At 43.5% G+C, this 26,770-nt stretch overlaps 1 protein-coding gene across 1 annotated transcript in view; it reads right to left on the bottom strand.

Moving 5' to 3' along the window:
- Positions 1 to 26,770, bottom strand: part of LOC138662147 (relaxin receptor 1-like) — a 405,515-nt gene that overhangs the window by 145,669 nt on the left and 233,076 nt on the right. Inside the window, exons 5-7 of the mRNA XM_069747334.1 lie at positions 5,664 to 5,735; positions 1,958 to 2,029; positions 372 to 443 (exon numbers count right to left, since the gene is read on the bottom strand). Coding sequence (XP_069603435.1) covers positions 372 to 443; positions 1,958 to 2,029; positions 5,664 to 5,735 — 216 coding nt within the window. The remainder of the gene's footprint in view (positions 1 to 371; positions 444 to 1,957; positions 2,030 to 5,663; positions 5,736 to 26,770) is intronic.

Below are 26,770 nucleotides of genomic sequence, written 5' to 3'. Positions count from 1 at the left end.
CGATACTTTCCGATATCGGAAGGTATCGCTCAACACTAGTTATTATATAAGAAATAAGATCTTAAAATAAAACAGATGGAATGATAAATCTTGAATTTCACTCAATACCCAAGATGTCTGGTCAAGGAACTACAGAGGGAAATCAGACACATATTTTAATGCTAGTTGATAAATTATACCGAAGTTGATTAAATTGGACGATTTCAGCCATTTGTCCAGTGAAATGTAACAATTTGAGATCATAGGTGAAATGATAGTTTACCAGAATGTGGTTTGTTTTTCTATGCATGGATTTGGCCACTTTAAGATTTTGCTCATATAATCAGGAACATGAGAATGAGGTCAGCATGAATACATTGTTACCAACGCACAGCCATTCCAATGAGTGAAGATCGCGGAACACGTCAGCCTTCAGACTTCTGATCCGGTTATCACTGAGGAAGCTAAAGCAAAAAAGCAATAGTTAGGGAGGCGAAGAGAGATTAGGAGGAAAACGAGGTAGAAAGAAACACCAGAGCCAGAAACAAACTATACAGATTCATACATTTGGGGTATATGCTGTGAACTTAGACAAATTATTTGGTACAACGGATTTGCACATGCAGGGAGTCTAGATCTAGGCATGTGCCATTAGATCTAGGAACAAGCCACTTTACATTTATTGTAGCCTCTTGGGTAGGACTGGTGGTTGCCTGCCGGCTTCCTCTCTAAACCTGCTGTAAAGTAGTCATGTCTGCTAACATTATGTCCTAAGGTTGTAATGAAATTAATGGAAGATGTATGGAGGCTGTACATAGATGGTGGGTGGGGCTCAGAATCATTACTTTGTATAAACTTCTGAATTATACGAAGAATCTTCTACTAGTCATAAACAATGTCTTAAACATGTTTTAGCTTCTTGCCTACTTTCCTACAGGGAATGTTTCAGCAAGATCATCCCCTTCCACCATCAATGGCCATGTAGGTCTTTGAAAAGTAAATCCACCAACATCTTTATGGTATACCTTATATCTGTTGCGGCATTCCTGACAAATTAGAGTTTACATTTATATGCAAATTAGGTATTACGTGTTCTGGATGTGACAAAGCACTTCCCCAACTTTTGTCTTCCCAGGTTACCTCCCTGCCTAGCACCAGCCTCTTTAGCTGGATTGATAGCTCACTGTTTGATGCCAGGCAAGAAAATCAGACAGTGAGCTATCAATCAGGAGGCAGAGGCTTCATAAGTGCTCTGTCACACCTTGAGCACTTAACACTTTATCTGCATATGAATGAAAACACTAATTTCTCATTAAAGCGGTTGTCTGGTCAAAACCGATAAGTCTGCAGTCACTCTGTGTGATTGCAGACTTATGAATCCCCCCAGCACACGCACTGCAGAGATTCACCGGTTTCTGATCCGGGACTGGAGTGTATGCATCAGTTATACATCCTGCCAGCCAGTGGGTGCAGCCTCGGTCAACAGACACTTGTATTGAGTGAGTGTTCTCTTAGACTAGTGACGCGGTTGGACGACTACAGGGCGCGACCTTGCTGCATACAAGTGTATATTGACCAAGACTGCTCATACATACCTTTCGGTCTCAGGTCTGAAACCAGCAAATTCCTGCATAGTGTGACTGCAGACTTATCGGCTTTGACCGGACAACCCTTCTAATGCAGCAATAGATAGAAGACAAAAAGGTGTTAATGGACTTACATGACCTGCATGTTCATATATGCATAGTTTTTGGGGGGTTGGGGTAAAGGAGGGTTTATCTTAATGATAGATTCCCTTTAAATGTGATTCATGTAAGAATTTGTGCGGTCTTATAAATAAATGAAGCTAATTAACACGATTACCTGTTTGTTACATTTTTACATAAATCATTTTTTTCTATAAAGCATCTAAATGTTTCTTGACACAACATATGCGGTTACTCACGACAGCCGAATCACTGGTTTTATTGCCACTTACAGCATCTTTAGGTTGAAAAGTCCCGAGAATGTCAAGTGTGAGATCGATCGCAGTCTGTTGTTTTGAAGGAGGCTGGTACAAAAACATAGAAATGGAGCATTGCTATTTGGTTTTAATAAAATACAAGTCTAGATTTGCTTTAGGCAGAATAGCACAAGATCATTAAGTGTAGATTAAAGACAAGGAGATCGTTGCCAGACTTAATCACCCCATTGAGGTCAGTTCATCAGCATTGCTTACTGTGCTCGGTTTGGGTGGCTTCAGTTCTACAAATGTTCTCAGGCGAATTTGAGAAGTAGATAAGCGAATTTACATTACTACTGTAAAATGATGTGTTTTAGGGTTGTGTAGCATTATACAATTGGTAAATCAAGGTGTGATGATGGACTGACAACATTTTATAAACCCAAGTTATGAAGTTCTGATATGTATATGTTGCCAGAATTAGTAATTAAAGTTTGGTATTTGTTTCCATTAATTTAGTCTAGGCCTACTGATCTGTAGCTACTCAATAGAGGACTGCAATCTTGCACTACTATGTTATAACTCATGACACAGGATGCGCTCGTGTTACGACCTGCAAGTTGTGTAACTGCAATTTGACAGTCATCAGAAACCCAGCCCTGATGGTAGTCTGCACTTTTATTAATTGTGATGTTTGTGATCTTACTGATGCACAACCACATCCGATCCTGTAGCCTTAACCTTTGGCGACGTTCACACGTTCAGTATTTGATCAGCATTTTACATCAGTACGTGTAAGCCAAAACCAAGAGTGGGTGCGAAATGCAGGAGTAGTGACAAGTTTCTATTATACTTTATCTCCGATTGTTCCACTCCTGGTTTTGGCTTACAAATACTGATGTCAAATACTAACCAAATACTGATCGTGTGAATGTGGCCTTAGTGTAAAGTTTTGACCGCGGCCAACCAATGTAACTCTACAAACCATAGCTCTGATGGATTTAGAGGGAACCTGTCACATGCATTTAGCATCCCGGACCTCTGCCCTGCTGCTCTTCTGCCATTCTCCTGAATTTCTATCATGTCCCTCATGCCCATAACAGGTTTTGCTGCTTTAATTGCCCAAAACAACTTTTTTGTTTCATCAAATCTGTTTTTATTTTCATAGTGAGGAAACATAACAGACAATGTAATATCGTAATGAAAGGCACGTCTTCACAATGACAACCTTATGGCACTCATTGTTAAGGCATGCATCAAAAATTTAAATGAGATCAATGCAAATATGTGGTCTCCAAAAATGGCCTTTAATGCAGCCAAGAACCCTATGCTAATTACCCTCTTCCAATTTTCAGTAATTACGACCTCCTGGACATGATTGATGTTTTCCATACAATAAGAATCCAGTCCCAGAGCTTGAAAGTTAGAAATCCTCAGGATCTGCCAGAAATGTCTATCATGAGACAACACTTTAAAGTGCTCAATTACCATATTCCGCTGTGTAAAATATAAACAGGCTATACCATATTTGGTGCCGGCACCGTTCCGTCAATTTTCCAGTGTTGGCGGCGGGTCTTCCTGAGCTGCTTCAGCTCTAGAGTTGAGGGAATTTTGAAAAATTTGGTTCGGATTATAGTGGCCTGTGAATATTGTATTGGCAATTCGCCAAACAGAGCTGAATGTGATTGGGGTCAATGGGAGTAGAGTTGAGCGAATATGTTAGGAACTGATCGTCAAACATAACTTTGGCACGAATAGGGTACAAAAAAGGCATGAATATAGCAAATTCGGATTTGGTGATCGTTTCCGAACATATTCTCTCAACCCTATTCAGCTCTCACTTTTTCTTGTTGTCAGTTGCATCAGAAGGAAGTGAGCATGAAGGAGCCAATGACTGGCAGCAGGGCTCACATGGCAGAACAACCACACATGAGTCAAGGAAGACCCGACACTGACATTACTAAGGGCACCAGCACTGAAAGTTAGCAGAAGATGTTCTTATTTTACACAGAGGATATGTAGAAATTTTAAGAAGGAGGTGTAACAACTCTGCTGACATCACTGCATGGCCTCCCAACCCCCACCTGCCTTACACACCAACTTAATCACTACTCCGGGCCAAGCTGTGAGTTCTGTCTTCTGCCGGCTCCATGCTGTATGCCTCTTGTCTCCTGCCTGCTCTCTGCATACTTCCCGGCTGTGTGCATGGGGGCAGCGCCGGCTTTCTCTGACTCTTATTGAGATTGTGTGCATTCTCCTAAGTTGTCCCCAGCCAATGGCCAAGAGGCATCAGGTACTTAAGGCATTCCCACCCCTGGGGGAAGGTCTGAGCAACTTACTTCCTCAGTTTCTCGCTGTTGAGGTGCCAGGTCCCGTCTCTATCTCTTGTGTTAGCCAGCCAGTGTGGCTTCAAACCCTGGGCTGTGCCTGTGTTTTGTTACTCCTGTCTCTGCCACCCAGTGGGGCTTTGTACCCTGGTCAGTGCCTGTATCTCTTGTTTACGCCGTCTGTATCCTCATTTCCGTGCCTTGTCTCGTACCTGTCCTTGTCTAAACTAAGTCCTATAACTGTCCGTTTGTGTTCCTGTCTTGAGTCTTCCCTATTTCTCTGTGTGTTTTTTGTGCTCACTCCTTTTGCTCTCAGCTCCGCACTCTGCGACCTTGCTTTGCTCTTTGCCCTGCACCCTGCGGCTTTTCTCTGCTCTCAGCTCTGCACTCTGCGACTTTGCTCTGCTCTTTGTTCCACACCCTGCAGCTTTGCTCTGCTCTCGGCTCTGCACTCTGTGACCTTGCTCTGCTCTTTGCGCCACGCCCTTCGGCTCTTCTCCGCTCTTTGCTCCATTCCTTGTGGTTCTGCTCTGCTCCGCTCCTTGTGATTCTGCTCCACTCTCGTTCTGCACCCTGCGGGTCTTTTTCCTCCCTGAATCAGTCCCTGCTCCTACAGTATGAACAGGTCCCTACCAATTCCCATTTATCACTAACAACTGTTCGTGTTCCTGTACTTTGCAAGTCAGTTCTTGTCACTTCTGTCTCAGCCGTGCCCACCTGCCAGTGTCTTAGCCATGCCCGCCTGCTGTTGTCTCAGCCATGCCCACCTGCCATTGTCTCTGCCATGCCTGCCTGCCGGTGTCTCAACTGTGCCTGCCTGCCTGCCAGTGTCTCAGCCAAGCCTGCCTGCCTGCCAGTGTCTCAACTGTGCCCGCCTGCCTGCCAGTGTATCAGCCATGCCTCCCTGCCTGCCAGTGTTTCCACTGTGCCCGCCTGCCAGTGTATCAGCCATGCCTCCTTGCCTGCCAGTGTCTCAGCTGTGCCCACCTGCCTGCCAGTCTCTCAGCCGTGCCCACCTGCCTGCCAGTGTGTCTGCCATGCCCGCCTGCCTGCCAGTGTTCCGTTCCCCAGTGGGATCAGCAGCCACAGCCAGACACCACCCTGGAGTGGTACCTGGCAGCTACCTGCCGCACAAGCCTGACCTCACCATCAGAGGCTCCAGTGAACACCAATGTAGCTGCTTAGTCACGCCCCTTCCAGGGTAGTCTGGTTTGCGGCACAGTGGGGCAGCATCCTCTTGCTCATGCCCACCAGTCAGGGCGTGAGCGTGACAGGGAGTACCTGAATTGTAAACAACTCCTTTAAGCTCTAAATGGCAGCCTATGGTTAGTGTCTTAAAATGAGATTTAAAAAAAAGTGCAGAATTGTGTGTTATTCCAACAGAGCGATTATTGTTTTTTTTTGTGGTTACTCACAGTTTCTCCAAATCCTGGTATAAACGAAAGACACCATCTGGTAAAGATTTGATTTTATTATCCTTCAGATCACTAAAGGAACAAAGACAAAAGTCACTCAAATCATAATATACAACATGTAACACATCACATCATTGCATTTCAAAAACCTGACCTGCACATCCAAACATAGACAGAGTGTGAACAGGTGCTGAACCCAGAGTCGCCAACTCGTATATAGTTAAGTAAATAGGGCAGCACACTGCAGCGCCAAAACATGCAAACTTGAAAACACGAAATTTGAACTGCATTACTGCACTAGAAATATGAAAATGAGAGCTTTTAGCGCATAAAATGGCCAATTTTATGTGTACCTCGTAGCTCTCATTTTTCATATTTCTAGTGCAGTAATGCAGTTCAAATTTCGTGTTTTCAAGTTTGCATGTTTTGGCGCTGCAGTGTGCTGCCCTATTGACTTAACTATATACGAGTTGGCGACTCTGGGTTCAGCACCTGTTCACACTCAGTCTATGTTTGGATGTGCAGGTCAGGTTTTTGAAATGTATTCTCTAGCCTTCTGATCGTGCACTCCCCGCCTCCTAGCTTCAGGTGTTTTAATTATAGTAGGTCCAATACCCCTCCACAGTGAGAGAAAATTTGAGTCCAAGAAGAGGTTTCACATGTACCCATTCAGATGGAGACGTTTATTCTCAGCGAGGTAGGTCAAGCGTAGGACCTCGTATAAGAGAGATGCCGTAAAGTGGCTACGAGGTACACATAAAATTGGCCATTTTTATGCGCTAAAAGCTCTCATTTTTCATATTTCTAGTGCAATAATGCAGTTCAAATTTCGTGTTTTCAAGTTTGCATGTTTTGGCGCTGCAGTGTGCTGCCCTATTTACTTAACTATATACGAGTTGGCGACTCTGGGTTCAGCACCTGTTCACACTCAGTCTATGTTTGGATGTGCAGGTCAGGTTTTTGAAATGTATTCTCTAGCCTTCTGATCGTGCACTCCCCGCCTCCTAGCTTCAGGTGTTTTAATTATAGTAGGTCCAATACCCCTCCACAGTGAGAGAGAATTTGAGTCCAAGAAGAGGTTTCACATGTACCCATTCAGATGGAGACGTTTATTCTCAGCGAGGTAGGTCAAGCATAGGACCTCGTATAAGAGAGATGCCGTAAAGTGGCTACGAGGTACACATAAAATTGGCCATTTTTATGCGCTAAAAGCTCTCATTTTTCATATTTCTAGTGCAGTAATGCAGTTCAAATTCCGTGTTTTCAAGTTTGCATGTTTTGGCGCTGCAGTGTGCTGCCCTATTTACTTAACTATATACGAGTTGGCGACTCTGGGTTCAGCACCTGTTCACACTCAGTCTATGTTTGGATGTGCAGGTCAGGTTTTTGAAATGTATTCTCTAGCCTTCTGATCGTGCACTCCCCGCCTCCTAGCTTCAGGTGTTTTAATTATAGTAGGTCCAATACCCCTCCACAGTGAGAGAGAATTTGAGTCCAAGAAGAGGTTTCACATGTACCCATTCAGATGGAGACGTTTATTCTCAGCGAGGTAGGTCAAGCGTAGGACCTCGTATAAGAGAGATGCCGTAAAGTGGCTACGAGGTACACATAAAATTGGCCATTTTTATGCGCTAAAAGCTCTCATTTTTCATATTTCTAGTGCAGTAATGCAGTTCAAATTTCGTGTTTTCAAGTTTGCATGTTTTGGCGCTGCAGTGTGCTGCCCTATTTACTTAACTATATACGAGTTGGCGACTCTGGGTTCAGCACCTGTTCACACTCAGTCTATGTTTGGATGTGCAGGTCAGGTTTTTGAAATGTATTCTCTAGCCTTCTGATCGTGCACTCCCCGCCTCCTAGCTTCAGGTGTTTTAATTATAGTAGGTCCAATACCCCTCCACAGTGAGAGAATTTGAGTCCAAGAAGAGGTTTCACATGTACCCATTCAGATGGAGACGTTTATTCTCAGCGAGGTAGGTCAAGCGTAGGACCTCGTATAAGAGAGATGCCGTAAAGTGGCTACGAGGTACACATAAAATTGGCCATTTTTATGCGCTAAAAGCTCTCATTTTTCATATTTCTAGTGCAGTAATGCAGTTCAAATTTCGTGTTTTCAAGTTTGCATGTTTTGGCGCTGCAGTGTGCTGCCCTATTTACTTAACTATATACGAGTTGGCGACTCTGGGTTCAGCACCTGTTCACACTCAGTCTATGTTTGGATGTGCAGGTCAGGTTTTTGAAATGTATTCTCTAGCCTTCTGATCGTGCACTCCCCGCCTCCTAGCTTCAGGTGTTTTAATTATAGTAGGTCCAATACCCCTCCACAGTGAGAGAGAATTTGAGTCCAAGAAGAGGTTTCACATGTACCCATTCAGATGGAGACGTTTATTCTCAGCGAGGTAGGTCAAGCGTAGGACCTCGTATAAGAGAGATGCCGTAAAGTGGCTACGAGGTACACATAAAATTGGCCATTTTTATGCGCTAAAAGCTCTCATTTTTCATATTTCTAGTGCAGTAATGCAGTTCAAATTTCGTGTTTTCAAGTTTGCATGTTTTGGCGCTGCAGTGTGCTGCCCTATTGACTTAACTATATACGAGTTGGCGACTCTGGGTTCAGCACCTGTTCACACTCAGTCTATGTTTGGATGTGCAGGTCAGGTTTTTGAAATGTATTCTCTAGCCTTCTGATCGTGCACTCCCCGCCTCCTAGCTTCAGGTGTTTTAATTATAGTAGGTCCAATACCCCTCCACAGTGAGAGAAAATTTGAGTCCAAGAAGAGGTTTCACATGTACCCATTCAGATGGAGACGTTTATTCTCAGCGAGGTAGGTCAAGCGTAGGACCTCGTATAAGAGAGATGCCGTAAAGTGGCTACGAGGTACACATAAAATTGGCCATTTTTATGCGCTAAAAGCTCTCATTTTTCATATTTCTAGTGCAGTAATGCAGTTCAAATTTCGTGTTTTCAAGTTTGCATGTTTTGGCGCTGCAGTGTGCTGCCCTATTTACTTAACTATATACGAGTTGGCGACTCTGGGTTCAGCACCTGTTCACACTCAGTCTATGTTTGGATGTGCAGGTCAGGTTTTTGAAATGTATTCTCTAGCCTTCTGATCGTGCACTCCCCGCCTCCTAGCTTCAGGTGTTTTAATTATAGTAGGTCCAATACCCCTCCACAGTGAGAGAGAATTTGAGTCCAAGAAGAGGTTTCACATGTACCCATTCAGATGGAGACGTTTATTCTCAGAGAGGTAGGTCAAGCGTAGGACCTCGTATAAGAGAGATGCCGTAAAGTGGCTACGAGGTACACATAAAATTGGCCATTTTTATGCGCTAAAAGCTCTCATTTTTCATATTTCTAGTGCAGTAATGCAGTTCAAATTTCGTGTTTTCAAGTTTGCATGATTTGGCGCTGCAGTGTGCTGCCCTATTTACTTAACTATATACGAGTTGGCGACTCTGGGTTCAGCACCTGTTCACACTCAGTCTATGTTTGGATGTGCAGGTCAGGTTTTTGAAATGTATTCTCTAGCCTTCTGATCGTGCACTCCCCGCCTCCTAGCTTCAGGTGTTTTAATTATAGTAGGTCCAATACCCCTCCACAGTGAGAGAGAATTTGAGTCCAAGAAGAGGTTTCACATGTACCCATTCAGATGGAGACGTTTATTCTCAGCGAGGTAGGTCAAGCATAGGACCTCATATAAGAGAGATGCCGTAAAGTGGCTACGAGGTACACATAAAATTGGCCATTTTTATGCGCTAAAAGCTCTCATTTTTCATATTTCTAGTGCAGTAATGCAGTTCAAATTTCGTGTTTTCAAGTTTGCATGTTTTGGCGCTGCAGTGTGCTGCCCTATTTACTTAACTATATACGAGTTGGCGACTCTGGGTTCAGCACCTGTTCACACTCAGTCTATGTTTGGATGTGCAGGTCAGGTTTTTGAAATGTATTCTCTAGCCTTCTGATCGTGCACTCCCCGCCTCCTAGCTTCAGGTGTTTTATTATAGTAGGTCCAATACCCCTCCACAGTGAGAGAGAATTTGAGTCCAAGAAGAGGTTTCACATGTACCCATTCAGATGGAGACGTTTATTCTCAGCGAGGTAGGTCAAGCGTAGGACCTCGTATAAGAGAGATGCCGTAAAGTGGCTACGAGGTACACATAAAATTGGCCATTTTTATGCGCTAAAAGCTCTCATTTTTCATATTTCTAGTGCAGTAATGCAGTTCAAATTTCGTGTTTTCAAGTTTGCATGTTTTGGCGCTGCAGTGTGCTGCCCTATTTACTTAACTATATACGAGTTGGCGACTCTGGGTTCAGCACCTGTTCACACTCAGTCTATGTTTGGATGTGCAGGTCAGGTTTTTGAAATGTATTCTCTAGCCTTCTGATCGTGCACTCCCCGCCTCCTAGCTTCAGGTGTTTTATTATAGTAGGTCCAATACCCCTCCACAGTGAGAGAGAATTTGAGTCCAAGAAGAGGTTTCACATGTACCCATTCAGATGGAGACGTTTATTCTCAGCGAGGTAGGTCAAGCGTAGGACCTCGTATAAGAGAGATGCCGTAAAGTGGCTACGAGGTACACATAAAATTGGCCATTTTGATGCGCTAAAAGCTCTCATTTTTCATATTTCTAGTGCAGTAATGCAGTTCAAATTTCGTGTTTTCAAGTTTGCATGTTTTGGCGCTGCAGTGTGCTGCCCTATTTACTTAACTATATACGAGTTGGCGACTCTGGGTTCAGCACCTGTTCACACTCAGTCTATGTTTGGATGTGCAGGTCAGGTTTTTGAAATGTATTCTCTAGCCTTCTGATCGTGCACTCCCCGCCTCCTAGCTTCAGGTGTTTTAATTATAGTAGGTCCAATACCCCTCCACAGTGAGAGAAAATTTGAGTCCAAGAAGAGGTTTCACATGTACCCATTCAGATGGAGACGTTTATTCTCAGCGAGGTAGGTCAAGCGTAGGACCTCGTATAAGAGAGATGCCGTAAAGTGGCTACGAGGTACACATAAAATTGGCCATTTTTATGCGCTAAAAGCTCTCATTTTTCATATTTCTAGTGCAGTAATGCAGTTCAAATTTCGTGTTTTCAAGTTTGCATGTTTTGGCGCTGCAGTGTGCTGCCCTATTTACTTAACTATATACGAGTTGGCGACTCTGGGTTCAGCACCTGTTCACACTCAGTCTATGTTTGGATGTGCAGGTCAGGTTTTTGAAATGTATTCTCTAGCCTTCTGATCGTGCACTCCCCGCCTCCTAGCTTCAGGTGTTTTAATTATAGTAGGTCCAATACCCCTCCACAGTGAGAGAGAATTTGAGTCCAAGAAGAGGTTTCACATGTACCCATTCAGATGGAGACGTTTATTCTCAGCGAGGTAGGTCAAGCGTAGGACCTCGTATAAGAGAGATGCCGTAAAGTGGCTACGAGGTACACATAAAATTGGCCATTTTCATGCGCTAAAAGCTCTCATTTTTCATATTTCTAGTGCAGTAATGCAGTTCAAATTTCGTGTTTTCAAGTTTGCATGTTTTGGCGCTGCAGTGTGCTGCCCTATTTACTTAACTATATACGAGTTGGCGACTCTGGGTTCAGCACCTGTTCACACTCAGTCTATGTTTGGATGTGCAGGTCAGGTTTTTGAAATGTATTCTCTAGCCTTCTGATCGTGCACTCCCCGCCTCCTAGCTTCAGGTGTTTTAATTATAGTAGGTCCAATACCCCTCCACAGTGAGAGAAAATTTGAGTCCAAGAAGAGGTTTCACATGTACCCATTCAGATGGAGACGTTTATTCTCAGCGAGGTAGGTCAAGCGTAGGACCTCGTATAAGAGAGATGCCGTAAAGTGGCTACGAGGTACACATAAAATTGGCCATTTTTATGCGCTAAAAGCTCTCATTTTTCATATTTCTAGTGCAGTAATGCAGTTCAAATTTCGTGTTTTCAAGTTTGCATGTTTTGGCGCTGCAGTGTGCTGCCCTATTTACTTAACTATATACGAGTTGGCGACTCTGGGTTCAGCACCTGTTCACACTCAGTCTATGTTTGGATGTGCAGGTCAGGTTTTTGAAATGTATTCTCTAGCCTTCTGATCGTGCACTCCCCGCCTCCTAGCTTCAGGTGTTTTAATTATAGTAGGTCCAACACCCCTCCACAGTGAGAGAGAATTTGAGTCCAAGAAGAGGTTTCACATGTACCCATTCAGATGGAGACGTTTATTCTCAGAGAGGTAGGTCAAGCGTAGGACCTCGTATAAGAGAGATGCCGTAAAGTGGCTACGAGGTACACATAAAATTGGCCATTTTTATGCGCTAAAAGCTCTCATTTTTCATATTTCTAGTGCAGTAATGCAGTTCAAATTTCGTGTTTTCAAGTTTGCATGATTTGGCGCTGCAGTGTGCTGCCCTATTTACTTAACTATATACGAGTTGGCGACTCTGGGTTCAGCACCTGTTCACACTCAGTCTATGTTTGGATGTGCAGGTCAGGTTTTTGAAATGTATTCTCTAGCCTTCTGATCGTGCACTCCCCGCCTCCTAGCTTCAGGTGTTTTAATTATAGTAGGTCCAATACCCCTCCACAGTGAGAGAGAATTTGAGTCCAAGAAGAGGTTTCACATGTACCCATTCAGATGGAGACGTTTATTCTCAGCGAGGTAGGTCAAGCATAGGACCTCATATAAGAGAGATGCCGTAAAGTGGCTACGAGGTACACATAAAATTGGCCATTTTTATGCGCTAAAAGCTCTCATTTTTCATATTTCTAGTGCAGTAATGCAGTTCAAATTTCGTGTTTTCAAGTTTGCATGTTTTGGCGCTGCAGTGTGCTGCCCTATTTACTTAACTATATACGAGTTGGCGACTCTGGGTTCAGCACCTGTTCACACTCAGTCTATGTTTGGATGTGCAGGTCAGGTTTTTGAAATGTATTCTCTAGCCTTCTGATCGTGCACTCCCCGCCTCCTAGCTTCAGGTGTTTTAATTATAGTAGGTCCAATACCCCTCCACAGTGAGAGAGAATTTGAGTCCAAGAAGAGGTTTCACATGTACCCATTCAGATGGAGATGTTTATTCTCAGCGAGGTAGGTCAAGCGTAGGACCTCGTATAAGAGAGATGCCGTAAAGTGGCTACGAGGTACACATAAAATTGGCCATTTTTATGCGCTAAAAGCTCTCATTTTTCATATTTCTAGTGCAGTAATGCAGTTCAAATTTCGTGTTTTCAAGTTTGCATGTTTTGGCGCTGCAGTGTGCTGCCCTATTTACTTAACTATATACGAGTTGGCGACTCTGGGTTCAGCACCTGTTCACACTCAGTCTATGTTTGGATGTGCAGGTCAGGTTTTTGAAATGTATTCTCTAGCCTTCTGATCGTGCACTCCCCGCCTCCTAGCTTCAGGTGTTTTATTATAGTAGGTCCAATACCCCTCCACAGTGAGAGAGAATTTGAGTCCAAGAAGAGGTTTCACATGTACCCATTCAGATGGAGACGTTTATTCTCAGCGAGGTAGGTCAAGCGTAGGACCTCGTATAAGAGAGATGCCGTAAAGTGGCTACGAGGTACACATAAAATTGGCCATTTTTATGCGCTAAAAGCTCTCATTTTTCATATTTCTAGTGCAGTAATGCAGTTCAAATTTCGTGTTTTCAAGTTTGCATGTTTTGGCGCTGCAGTGTGCTGCCCTATTTACTTAACTATATACGAGTTGGCGACTCTGGGTTCAGCACCTGTTCACACTCAGTCTATGTTTGGATGTGCAGGTCAGGTTTTTGAAATGTATTCTCTAGCCTTCTGATCGTGCACTCCCCGCCTCCTAGCTTCAGGTGTTTTATTATAGTAGGTCCAATACCCCTCCACAGTGAGAGAGAATTTGAGTCCAAGAAGAGGTTTCACATGTACCCATTCAGATGGAGACGTTTATTCTCAGCGAGGTAGGTCAAGCGTAGGACCTCGTATAAGAGAGATGCCGTAAAGTGGCTACGAGGTACACATAAAATTGGCCATTTTGATGCGCTAAAAGCTCTCATTTTTCATATTTCTAGTGCAGTAATGCAGTTCAAATTTCGTGTTTTCAAGTTTGCATGTTTTGGCGCTGCAGTGTGCTGCCCTATTTACTTAACTATATACGAGTTGGCGACTCTGGGTTCAGCACCTGTTCACACTCAGTCTATGTTTGGATGTGCAGGTCAGGTTTTTGAAATGTATTCTCTAGCCTTCTGATCGTGCACTCCCCGCCTCCTAGCTTCAGGTGTTTTAATTATAGTAGGTCCAATACCCCTCCACAGTGAGAGAGAATTTGAGTCCAAGAAGAGGTTTCACATGTACCCATTCAGATGGAGACGTTTATTCTCAGCGAGGTAGGTTAAGCGTAGGACCTCGTATAAGAGAGATGCCGTAAAGTGGCTACGAGGTACACATAAAATTGGCCATTTTTATGCGCTAAAAGCTCTCATTTTTCATATTTCTAGTGCAGTAATGCAGTTCAAATTTCGTGTTTTCAAGTTTGCATGTTTTGGCGCTGCAGTGTGCTGCCCTATTTACTTAACTATATACGAGTTGGCGACTCTGGGTTCAGCACCTGTTCACACTCAGTCTATGATTGGATGTGCAGGTCAGGTTTTTGAAATGTATTCTCTAGCCTTCTGATCGTGCACTCCCCGCCTCCTAGCTTCAGGTGTTTTAATTATAGTAGGTCCAATACCCCTCCACAGTGAGAGAGAATTTGAGTCCAAGAAGAGGTTTCACATGTACCCATTCAGATGGAGACGTTTATTCTCAGCGAGGTAGGTCAAGCGTAGGACCTCGTATAAGAGAGATGCCGTAAAGTGGCTACGAGATACACATAAAATTGGCCATTTTTATGCGCTAAAAGCTCTCATTTTTCATATTTCTAGTGCAGTAATGCAGTTCAAATTTCGTGTTTTCAAGTTTGCATGTTTTGGCGCTGCAGTGTGCTGCCCTATTTACTTAACTATATACGAGTTGGCGACTCTGGGTTCAGCACCTGTTCACACTCAGTCTATGTTTGGATGTGCAGGTCAGGTTTTTGAAATGTATTCTCTAGCCTTCTGAACCTGCACTCCCCGCCTCCTAGCTTCAGGTGTTTTAATTATAGTAGGTCCAATACCCCTCCACAGTGAGAGAGAATTTGAGTCCAAGAAGAGGTTTCACATGTACCCATTCAGATGGAGACGTTTATTCTCAGCGAGGTAGGTCAAGCGTAGGACCTCGTATAAGAGAGATGCCGTAAAGTGGCTACGAGGTACACATAAAATTGGCCATTTTTATGCGCTAAAAGCTCTCATTTTTCATATTTCTAGTGCAGTAATGCAGTTCAAATTTCGTGTTTTCAAGTTTGCATGTTTTGGCGCTGCAGTGTGCTGCCCTATTTACTTAACTATATACGAGTTGGCGACTCTGGGTTCAGCACCTGTTCACACTCAGTCTATGTTTGGATGTGCAGGTCAGGTTTTTGAAATGTATTCTCTAGCCTTCTGATCGTGCACTCCCCGCCTCCTAGCTTCAGGTGTTTTAATTATAGTAGGTCCAATACCCCTCCACAGTGAGAGAGAATTTGAGTCCAAGAAGAGGTTTCACATGTACCCATTCAGATGGAGACGTTTATTCTCAGCGAGGTAGGTCAAGCGTAGGACCTCGTATAAGAGAGATGCCGTAAAGTGGCTACGAGGTACACATAAAATTGGCCATTTTTATGCGCTAAAAGCTCTCATTTTTCATATTTCTAGTGCAGTAATGCAGTTCAAATTTCATGTTTTCAAGTTTGCATGTTTTGGCGCTGCAGTGTGCTGCCCTATTTACTTAACTATATACGAGTTGGCGACTCTGGGTTCAGCACCTGTTCACACTCAGTCTATGTTTGGATGTGCAGGTCAGGTTTTTGAAATGTATTCTCTAGCCTTCTGATCGTGCACTCCCCGCCTCCTAGCTTCAGGTGTTTTAATTATAGTAGGTCCAATACCCCTCCACAGTGAGAGAGAATTTGAGTCCAAGAAGAGGTTTCACATGTACCCATTCAGATGGAGACGTTTATTCTCAGAGAGGTAGGTCAAGCGTAGGACCTCGTATAAGAGAGATGCCGTAAAGTGGCTACGAGGTACACATAAAATTGGCCATTTTTATGCGCTAAAAGCTCTCATTTTTCATATTTCTAGTGCAGTAATGCAGTTCAAATTTCGTGTTTTCAAGTTTGCATGATTTGGCGCTGCAGTGTGCTGCCCTATTTACTTAACTATATACGAGTTGGCGACTCTGGGTTCAGCACCTGTTCACACTCAGTCTATGTTTGGATGTGCAGGTCAGGTTTTTGAAATGTATTCTCTAGCCTTCTGATCGTGCACTCCCCGCCTCCTAGCTTCAGGTGTTTTAATTATAGTAGGTCCAATACCCCTCCACAGTGAGAGAGAATTTGAGTCCAAGAAGAGGTTTCACATGTACCCATTCAGATGGAGACGTTTATTCTCAGCGAGGTAGGTCAAGCATAGGACCTCATATAAGAGAGATGCCGTAAAGTGGCTACGAGGTACACATAAAATTGGCCATTTTTATGCGCTAAAAGCTCTCATTTTTCATATTTCTAGTGCAGTAATGCAGTTCAAATTTCGTGTTTTCAAGTTTGCATGTTTTGGCGCTGCAGTGTGCTGCCCTATTTACTTAACTATATACGAGTTGGCGACTCTGGGTTCAGCACCTGTTCACACTCAGTCTATGTTTGGATGTGCAGGTCAGGTTTTTGAAATGTATTCTCTAGCCTTCTGATCGTGCACTCCCCGCCTCCTAGCTTCAGGTGTTTTAATTATAGTAGGTCCAATACCCCTCCACAGTGAGAGAGAATTTGAGTCCAAGAAGAGGTTTCACATGTACCCATTCAGATGGAGATGTTTATTCTCAGCGAGGTAGGTCAAGCGTAGGACCTCGTATAAGAGAGATGCCGTAAAGTGGCTACGAGGTACACATAAAATTGGCCATTTTTATGCGCTAAAAGCTCTCATTTTTCATATTTCTAGTGCAGTAATGCAGTTCAAATTTCGTGTTTTCAAGTTTGCATGTTTTGGCGCTGCAGTGTGCTGCCCTATTTACTTAACTATATACGAGTTGGCGACTCTGGGTTCAGCACCTGTTCACACTCAGTCTATGTTTGGATGGCAGGTCAGGTTTTTGAAATGTATTCTCTAGCCTTCTGATTGTGCACTCCCCGCCTCCTAGCTTCAGGTGTTTTATTATAGTAGGTCCAATACCCCTCCACAGTGAGAGAGAATTTGAGTCCAAGAAGAGGTTTCACATGTACCCATTCAGATGGAGACGTTTATTCTCAGCGAGGTAGGTCAAGCGTAGGACCTCGTATAAGAGAGATGCCGTAAAGTGGCTACGAGGTACACATAAAATTGGCCATTTTTATGCGCTAAAAGCTCTCATTTTTCATATTTCTAGTGCAGTAATGCAGTTCAAATTTCGTGTTTTCAAGTTTGCATGTTTTGGCGCTGCAGTGTGCTGCCCTATTTACTTAACTATATACGAGTTGGCGACTCTGGGTTCAGCACCTGTTCACACTCAGTCTATGTTTGGATGTGCAGGTCAGGTTTTTGAAATGTATTCTCTAGCCTTCTGATCGTGCACTCCCCGCCTCCTAGCTTCAGGTGTTTTATTATAGTAGGTCCAATACCCCTCCACAGTGAGAGAGAATTTGAGTCCAAGAAGAGGTTTCACATGTACCCATTCAGATGGAGACGTTTATTCTCAGCGAGGTAGGTCAAGCGTAGGACCTCGTATAAGAGAGATGCCGTAAAGTGGCTACGAGGTACACATAAAATTGGCCATTTTGATGCGCTAAAAGCTCTCATTTTTCATATTTCTAGTGCAGTAATGCAGTTCAAATTTCGTGTTTTCAAGTTTGCATGTTTTGGCGCTGCAGTGTGCTGCCCTATTTACTTAACTATATACGAGTTGGCGACTCTGGGTTCAGCACCTGTTCACACTCAGTCTATGTTTGGATGTGCAGGTCAGGTTTTTGAAATGTATTCTCTAGCCTTCTGATTGTGCACTCCCCGCCTCCTAGCTTCAGGTGTTTTATTATAGTAGGTCCAATACCCCTCCACAGTGAGAGAGAATTTGAGTCCAAGAAGAGGTTTCACATGTACCCATTCAGATGGAGACGTTTATTCTCAGCGAGGTAGGTCAAGCGTAGGACCTCGTATAAGAGAGATGCCGTAAAGTGGCTACGAGGTACACATAAAATTGGCCATTTTTATGCGCTAAAAGCTCTCATTTTTCATATTTCTAGTGCAGTAATGCAGTTCAAATTTCGTGTTTTCAAGTTTGCATGTTTTGGCGCTGCAGTGTGCTGCCCTATTTACTTAACTATATACGAGTTGGCGACTCTGGGTTCAGCACCTGTTCACACTCAGTCTATGTTTGGATGTGCAGGTCAGGTTTTTGAAATGTATTCTCTAGCCTTCTGATCGTGCACTCCCCGCCTCCTAGCTTCAGGTGTTTTATTATAGTAGGTCCAATACCCCTCCACAGTGAGAGAGAATTTGAGTCCAAGAAGAGGTTTCACATGTACCCATTCAGATGGAGACGTTTATTCTCAGCGAGGTAGGTCAAGCGTAGGACCTCGTATAAGAGAGATGCCGTAAAGTGGCTACGAGGTACACATAAAATTGGCCATTTTGATGCGCTAAAAGCTCTCATTTTTCATATTTCTAGTGCAGTAATGCAGTTCAAATTTCGTGTTTTCAAGTTTGCATGTTTTGGCGCTGCAGTGTGCTGCCCTATTTACTTAACTATATACGAGTTGGCGACTCTGGGTTCAGCACCTGTTCACACTCAGTCTATGTTTGGATGTGCAGGTCAGGTTTTTGAAATGTATTCTCTAGCCTTCTGATCGTGCACTCCCCGCCTCCTAGCTTCAGGTGTTTTATTATAGTAGGTCCAATACCCCTCCACAGTGAGAGAGAATTTGAGTCCAAGAAGAGGTTTCACATGTACCCATTCAGATGGAGACGTTTATTCTCAGCGAGGTAGGTCAAGCGTAGGACCTCGTATAAGAGAGATGCCGTAAAGTGGCTACGAGATACACATAAAATTGGCCATTTTTATGCGCTAAAAGCTCTCATTTTTCATATTTCTAGTGCAGTAATGCAGTTCAAATTTCGTGTTTTCAAGTTTGCATGTTTTGGCGCTGCAGTGTGCTGCCCTATTTACTTAACTATATACGAGTTGGCGACTCTGGGTTCAGCACCTGTTCACACTCAGTCTATGTTTGGATGTGCAGGTCAGGTTTTTGAAATGTATTCTCTAGCCTTCTGAACCTGCACTCCCCGCCTCCTAGCTTCAGGTGTTTTAATTATAGTAGGTCCAATACCCCTCCACAGTGAGAGAGAATTTGAGTCCAAGAAGAGGTTTCACATGTACCCATTCAGATGGAGACGTTTATTCTCAGCGAGGTAGGTCAAGCGTAGGACCTCGTATAAGAGAGATGCCGTAAAGTGGCTACGAGGTACACATAAAATTGGCCATTTTTATGCGCTAAAAGCTCTCATTTTTCATATTTCTAGTGCAGTAATGCAGTTCAAATTTCGTGTTTTCAAGTTTGCATGTTTTGGCGCTGCAGTGTGCTGCCCTATTTACTTAACTATATACGAGTTGGCGACTCTGGGTTCAGCACCTGTTCACACTCAGTCTATGTTTGGATGTGCAGGTCAGGTTTTTGAAATGTATTCTCTAGCCTTCTGATCGTGCACTCCCCGCCTCCTAGCTTCAGGTGTTTTAATTATAGTAGGTCCAATACCCCTCCACAGTGAGAGAGAATTTGAGTCCAAGAAGAGGTTTCACATGTACCCATTCAGATGGAGACGTTTATTCTCAGCGAGGTAGGTCAAGCGTAGGACCTCGTATAAGAGAGATGCCGTAAAGTGGCTACGAGGTACACATAAAATTGGCCATTTTTATGCGCTAAAAGCTCTCATTTTTCATATTTCTAGTGCAGTAATGCAGTTCAAATTTCATGTTTTCAAGTTTGCATGTTTTGGCGCTGCAGTGTGCTGCCCTATTTACTTAACTATATACGAGTTGGCGACTCTGGGTTCAGCACCTGTTCACACTCAGTCTATGTTTGGATGTGCAGGTCAGGTTTTTGAAATGTATTCTCTAGCCTTCTGATCGTGCACTCCCCGCCTCCTAGCTTCAGGTGTTTTAATTATAGTAGGTCCAATACCCCTCCACAGTGAGAGAGAATTTGAGTCCAAGAAGAGGTTTCACATGTACCCATTCAGATGGAGACGTTTATTCTCAGAGAGGTAGGTCAAGCGTAGGACCTCGTATAAGAGAGATGCCGTAAAGTGGCTACGAGGTACACATAAAATTGGCCATTTTTATGCGCTAAAAGCTCTCATTTTTCATATTTCTAGTGCAGTAATGCAGTTCAAATTTCGTGTTTTCAAGTTTGCATGATTTGGCGCTGCAGTGTGCTGCCCTATTTACTTAACTATATACGAGTTGGCGACTCTGGGTTCAGCACCTGTTCACACTCAGTCTATGTTTGGATGTGCAGGTCAGGTTTTTGAAATGTATTCTCTAGCCTTCTGATCGTGCACTCCCCGCCTCCTAGCTTCAGGTGTTTTAATTATAGTAGGTCCAATACCCCTCCACAGTGAGAGAGAATTTGAGTCCAAGAAGAGGTTTCACATGTACCCATTCAGATGGAGACGTTTATTCTCAGCGAGGTAGGTCAAGCATAGGACCTCATATAAGAGAGATGCCGTAAAGTGGCTACGAGGTACACATAAAATTGGCCATTTTTATGCGCTAAAAGCTCTCATTTTTCATATTTCTAGTGCAGTAATGCAGTTCAAATTTCGTGTTTTCAAGTTTGCATGTTTTGGCGCTGCAGTGTGCTGCCCTATTTACTTAACTATATACGAGTTGGCGACTCTGGGTTCAGCACCTGTTCACACTCAGTCTATGTTTGGATGTGCAGGTCAGGTTTTTGAAATGTATTCTCTAGCCTTCTGATCGTGCACTCCCCGCCTCCTAGCTTCAGGTGTTTTAATTATAGTAGGTCCAATACCCCTCCACAGTGAGAGAGAATTTGAGTCCAAGAAGAGGTTTCACATGTACCCATTCAGATGGAGATGTTTATTCTCAGCGAGGTAGGTCAAGCGTAGGACCTCGTATAAGAGAGATGCCGTAAAGTGGCTACGAGGTACACATAAAATTGGCCATTTTTATGCGCTAAAAGCTCTCATTTTTCATATTTCTAGTGCAGTAATGCAGTTCAAATTTCGTGTTTTCAAGTTTGCATGTTTTGGCGCTGCAGTGTGCTGCCCTATTTACTTAACTATATACGAGTTGGCGACTCTGGGTTCAGCACCTGTTCACACTCAGTCTATGTTTGGATGTGCAGGTCAGGTTTTTGAAATGTATTCTCTAGCCTTCTGATTGTGCACTCCCCGCCTCCTAGCTTCAGGTGTTTTATTATAGTAGGTCCAATACCCCTCCACAGTGAGAGAGAATTTGAGTCCAAGAAGAGGTTTCACATGTACCCATTCAGATGGAGACGTTTATTCTCAGCGAGGTAGGTCAAGCGTAGGACCTCGTATAAGAGAGATGCCGTAAAGTGGCTACGAGGTACACATAAAATTGGCCATTTTTATGCGCTAAAAGCTCTCATTTTTCATATTTCTAGTGCAGTAATGCAGTTCAAATTTCGTGTTTTCAAGTTTGCATGTTTTGGCGCTGCAGTGTGCTGCCCTATTTACTTAACTATATACGAGTTGGCGACTCTGGGTTCAGCACCTGTTCACACTCAGTCTATGTTTGGATGTGCAGGTCAGGTTTTTGAAATGTATTCTCTAGCCTTCTGATCGTGCACTCCCCGCCTCCTAGCTTCAGGTGTTTTATTATAGTAGGTCCAATACCCCTCCACAGTGAGAGAGAATTTGAGTCCAAGAAGAGGTTTCACATGTACCCATTCAGATGGAGACGTTTATTCTCAGCGAGGTAGGTCAAGCGTAGGACCTCGTATAAGAGAGATGCCGTAAAGTGGCTACGAGGTACACATAAAATTGGCCATTTTGATGCGCTAAAAGCTCTCATTTTTCATATTTCTAGTGCAGTAATGCAGTTCAAATTTCGTGTTTTCAAGTTTGCATGTTTTGGCGCTGCAGTGTGCTGCCCTATTTACTTAACTATATACGAGTTGGCGACTCTGGGTTCAGCACCTGTTCACACTCAGTCTATGTTTGGATGTGCAGGTCAGGTTTTTGAAATGTATTCTCTAGCCTTCTGATCGTGCACTCCCCGCCTCCTAGCTTCAGGTGTTTTATTATAGTAGGTCCAATACCCCTCCACAGTGAGAGAGAATTTGAGTCCAAGAAGAGGTTTCACATGTACCCATTCAGATGGAGACGTTTATTCTCAGCGAGGTAGGTCAAGCGTAGGACCTCGTATAAGAGAGATGCCGTAAAGTGGCTACGAGGTACACATAAAATTGGCCATTTTTATGCGCTAAAAGCTCTCATTTTTCATATTTCTAGTGCAGTAATGCAGTTCAAATTTCGTGTTTTCAAGTTTGCATGTTTTGGCGCTGCAGTGTGCTGCCCTATTTACTTAACTATATACGAGTTGGCGACTCTGGGTTCAGCACCTGTTCACACTCAGTCTATGTTTGGATGTGCAGGTCAGGTTTTTGAAATGTATTCTCTAGCCTTCTGATCGTGCACTCCCCGCCTCCTAGCTTCAGGTGTTTTATTATAGTAGGTCCAATACCCCTCCACAGTGAGAGAGAATTTGAGTCCAAGAAGAGGTTTCACATGTACCCATTCAGATGAAGACGTTTATTCTCAGCGAGGTAGGTCAAGCGTAGGACCTCGTATAAGAGAGATGCCGTAAAGTGGCTACGAGGTACACATAAAATTGGCCATTTTGATGCGCTAAAAGCTCTCATTTTTCATATTTCTAGTGCAGTAATGCAGTTCAAATTTCGTGTTTTCAAGTTTGCATGTTTTGGCGCTGCAGTGTGCTGCCCTATTTACTTAACTATATACGAGTTGGCGACTCTGGGTTCAGCACCTGTTCACACTCAGTCTATGTTTGGATGTGCAGGTCAGGTTTTTGAAATGTATTCTCTAGCCTTCTGATCGTGCACTCCCCGCCTCCTAGCTTCAGGTGTTTTAATTATAGTAGGTCCAATACCCCTCCACAGTGAGAGAAAATTTGAGTCCAAGAAGAGGTTTCACATGTACCCATTCAGATGGAGACGTTTATTCTCAGCGAGGTAGGTCAAGCGTAGGACCTCGTATAAGAGAGATGCCGTAAAGTGGCTACGAGGTACACATAAAATTGGCCATTTTTATGCGCTAAAAGCTCTCATTTTTCATATTTCTAGTGCAGTAATGCAGTTCAAATTTCGTGTTTTCAAGTTTGCATGTTTTGGCGCTGCAGTGTGCTGCCCTATTTACTTAACTATATACGAGTTGGCGACTCTGGGTTCAGCACCTGTTCACACTCAGTCTATGTTTGGATGTGCAGGTCAGGTTTTTGAAATGTATTCTCTAGCCTTCTGATCGTGCACTCCCCGCCTCCTAGCTTCAGGTGTTTTAATTATAGTAGGTCCAATACCCCTCCACAGTGAGAGAGAATTTGAGTCCAAGAAGAGGTTTCACATGTACCCATTCAGATGGAGACGTTTATTCTCAGCGAGGTAGGTCAAGCGTAGGACCTCGTATAAGAGAGATGCCGTAAAGTGGCTACGAGGTACACATAAAATTGGCCATTTTTATGCGCTAAAAGCTCTCATTTTTCATATTTCTAGTGCAGTAATGCAGTTCAAATTTCGTGTTTTCAAGTTTGCATGTTTTGGCGCTGCAGTGTGCTGCCCTATTTACTTAACTATATACGAGTTGGCGACTCTGGGTTCAGCACCTGTTCACACTCAGTCTATGTTTGGATGTGCAGGTCAGGTTTTTGAAATGTATTCTCTAGCCTTCTGATCGTGCACTCCCCGCCTCCTAGCTTCAGGTGTTTTAATTATAGTAGGTCCAATACCCCTCCACAGTGAGAGAGAATTTGAGTCCAAGAAGAGGTTTCACATGTACCCATTCAGATGGAGACGTTTATTCTCAGCGAGGTAGGTCAAGCGTAGGACCTCGTATAAGAGAGATGCCGTAAAGTGGCTACGAGATACACATAAAATTGGCCATTTTTATGCGCTAAAAGCTCTCATTTTTCATATTTCTAGTGCAGTAATGCAGTTCAAATTTCGTGTTTTCAAGTTTGCATGTTTTGGCGCTGCAGTGTGCTGCCCTATTTACTTAACTATATACGAGTTGGCGACTCTGGGTTCAGCACCTGTTCACACTCAGTCTATGTTTGGATGTGCAGGTCAGGTTTTTGAAATGTATTCTCTAGCCTTCTGAACCTGCACTCCCCGCCTCCTAGCTTCAGGTGTTTTAATTATAGTAGGTCCAATACCCCTCCACAGTGAGAGAGAATTTGAGTCCAAGAAGAGGTTTCACATGTACCCATTCAGATGGAGACGTTTATTCTCAGCGAGGTAGGTCAAGCGTAGGACCTCGTATAAGAGAGATGCCGTAAAGTGGCTACGAGGTACACATAAAATTGGCCATTTTTATGCGCTAAAAGCTCTCATTTTTCATATTTCTAGTGCAGTAATGCAGTTCAAATTTCGTGTTTTCAAGTTTGCATGTTTTGGCGCTGCAGTGTGCTGCCCTATTTACTTAACTATATACGAGTTGGCGACTCTGGGTTCAGCACCTGTTCACACTCAGTCTATGTTTGGATGTGCAGGTCAGGTTTTTGAAATGTATTCTCTAGCCTTCTGATCGTGCACTCCCCGCCTCCTAGCTTCAGGTGTTTTAATTATAGTAGGTCCAATACCCCTCCACAGTGAGAGAGAATTTGAGTCCAAGAAGAGGTTTCACATGTACCCATTCAGATGGAGACGTTTATTCTCAGCGAGGTAGGTCAAGCGTAGGACCTCGTATAAGAGAGATGCCGTAAAGTGGCTACGAGGTACACATAAAATTGGCCATTTTTATGCGCTAAAAGTTCTCATTTTTCATATTTCTAGTGCAGTAATGCAGTTCAAATTTCGTGTTTTCAAGTTTGCATGTTTTGGCGCTGCAGTGTGCTGCCCTATTTACTTAACTATATACGAGTTGGCGACTCTGGGTTCAGCACCTGTTCACACTCAGTCTATGTTTGGATGTGCAGGTCAGGTTTTTGAAATGTATTCTCTAGCCTTCTGATCGTGCACTCCCCGCCTCCTAGCTTCAGGTGTTTTAATTATAGTAGGTCCAATACCCCTCCACAGTGAGAGAAAATTTGAGTCCAAGAAGAGGTTTCACATGTACCCATTCAGATGGAGACGTTTATTCTCAGCGAGGTAGGTCAAGCGTAGGACCTCGTATAAGAGAGATGCCGTAAAGTGGCTACGAGGTACACATAAAATTGGCCATTTTTATGCGCTAAAAGCTCTCATTTTTCATATTTCTAGTGCAGTAATGCAGTTCAAATTTCGTGTTTTCAAGTTTGCATGTTTTGGCGCTGCAGTGTACTGCCCTATTTACTTAACTATATACGAGTTGGCGACTCTGGGTTCAGCACCTGTTCACACTCAGTCTATGTTTGGATGTGCAGGTCAGGTTTTTGAAATGTATTCTCTAGCCTTCTGATCGTGCACTCCCCGCCTCCTAGCTTCCGGTGTTTTAATTATAGTAGGTCCAATACCCCTCCACAGTGAGAGAGAATTTGAGTCCAAGAAGAGGTTTCACATGTACCCATTCAGATGGAGACATTTATTCTCAGCGAGGTAGGTCAAGCGTAGGACCTCGTATAAGAGAGATGCCGTAAAGTGGCTACGAGGTACACATAAAATTGGCCATTTTTATGCGCTAAAAGCTCTCATTTTTCATATTTCTAGTGCAGTAATGCAGTTCAAATTTCGTGTTTTCAAGTTTGCATGTTTTGGCGCTGCAGTGTGCTGCCCTATTTACTTAACTATATACGAGTTGGCGACTCTGGGTTCAGCACCTGTTCACACTCAGTCTATGTTTGGATGTGCAGGTCAGGTTTTTGAAATGTATTCTCTAGCCTTCTGATCGTGCACTCCCCGCCTCCTAGCTTCAGGTGTTTTAATTATAGTAGGTCCAATACCCCTCCACAGTGAGAGAGAATTTGAGTCCAAGAAGAGGTTTCACATGTACCCATTCAGATGGAGACGTTTATTCTCAGCGAGGTAGGTCAAGCGTAGGACCTCGTATAAGAGAGATGCCGTAAAGTGGCTACGAGGTACACATAAAATTGGCCATTTTTATGCGCTAAAAGCTCTCATTTTTCATATTTCTAGTGCAGTAATGCAGTTCAAATTTCGTGTTTTCAAATTTGCATGTTTTGGCGCTGCAGTGTGCTGCCCTATTTACTTAACTATATACGAGTTGGCGACTCTGGGTTCAGCACCTGTTCACACTCAGTCTATGTTTGGATGTGCAGGTCAGGTTTTTGAAATGTATTCTCTAGCCTTCTGATCGTGCACTCCCCGCCTCCTAGCTTCCGGTGTTTTAATTATAGTAGGTCCAATACCCCTCCACAGTGAGAGAGAATTTGAGTCCAAGAAGAGGTTTCACATGTACCCATTCAGATGGAGATGTTTATTCTCAGCGAGGTAGGTCAAGCGTAGGACCTCGTATAAGAGAGATGCCGTAAAGTGGCTACGAGGTACACATAAAATTGGCCATTTTTATGCGCTAAAAGCTCTCATTTTTCATATTTCTAGTGCAGTAATGCAGTTCAAATTTCGTGTTTTCAAGTTTGCATGTTTTGGCGCTGCAGTGTGCTGCCCTATTTACTTAACTATATACGAGTTGGCGACTCTGGGTTCAGCACCTGTTCACACTCAGTCTATGTTTGGATGTGCAGGTCAGGTTTTTGAAATGTATTCTCTAGCCTTCTGATCGTGCACTCCCCGCCTCCTAGCTTCAGGTGTTTTAATTATAGTAGGTCCAATACCCCTCCACAGTGAGAGAGAATTTGAGTCCAAGAAGAGGTTTCACATGTACCCATTCAGAT

Source organism: Ranitomeya imitator, chromosome 2, assembly GCF_032444005.1.
Source record: "Ranitomeya imitator isolate aRanImi1 chromosome 2, aRanImi1.pri, whole genome shotgun sequence".
Taxonomy (NCBI): domain Eukaryota; kingdom Metazoa; phylum Chordata; class Amphibia; order Anura; family Dendrobatidae; genus Ranitomeya; species Ranitomeya imitator.
Note: the sequence above shows the minus strand (reverse complement) of the source record. Positions and strands in the feature narration are given on the sequence as shown.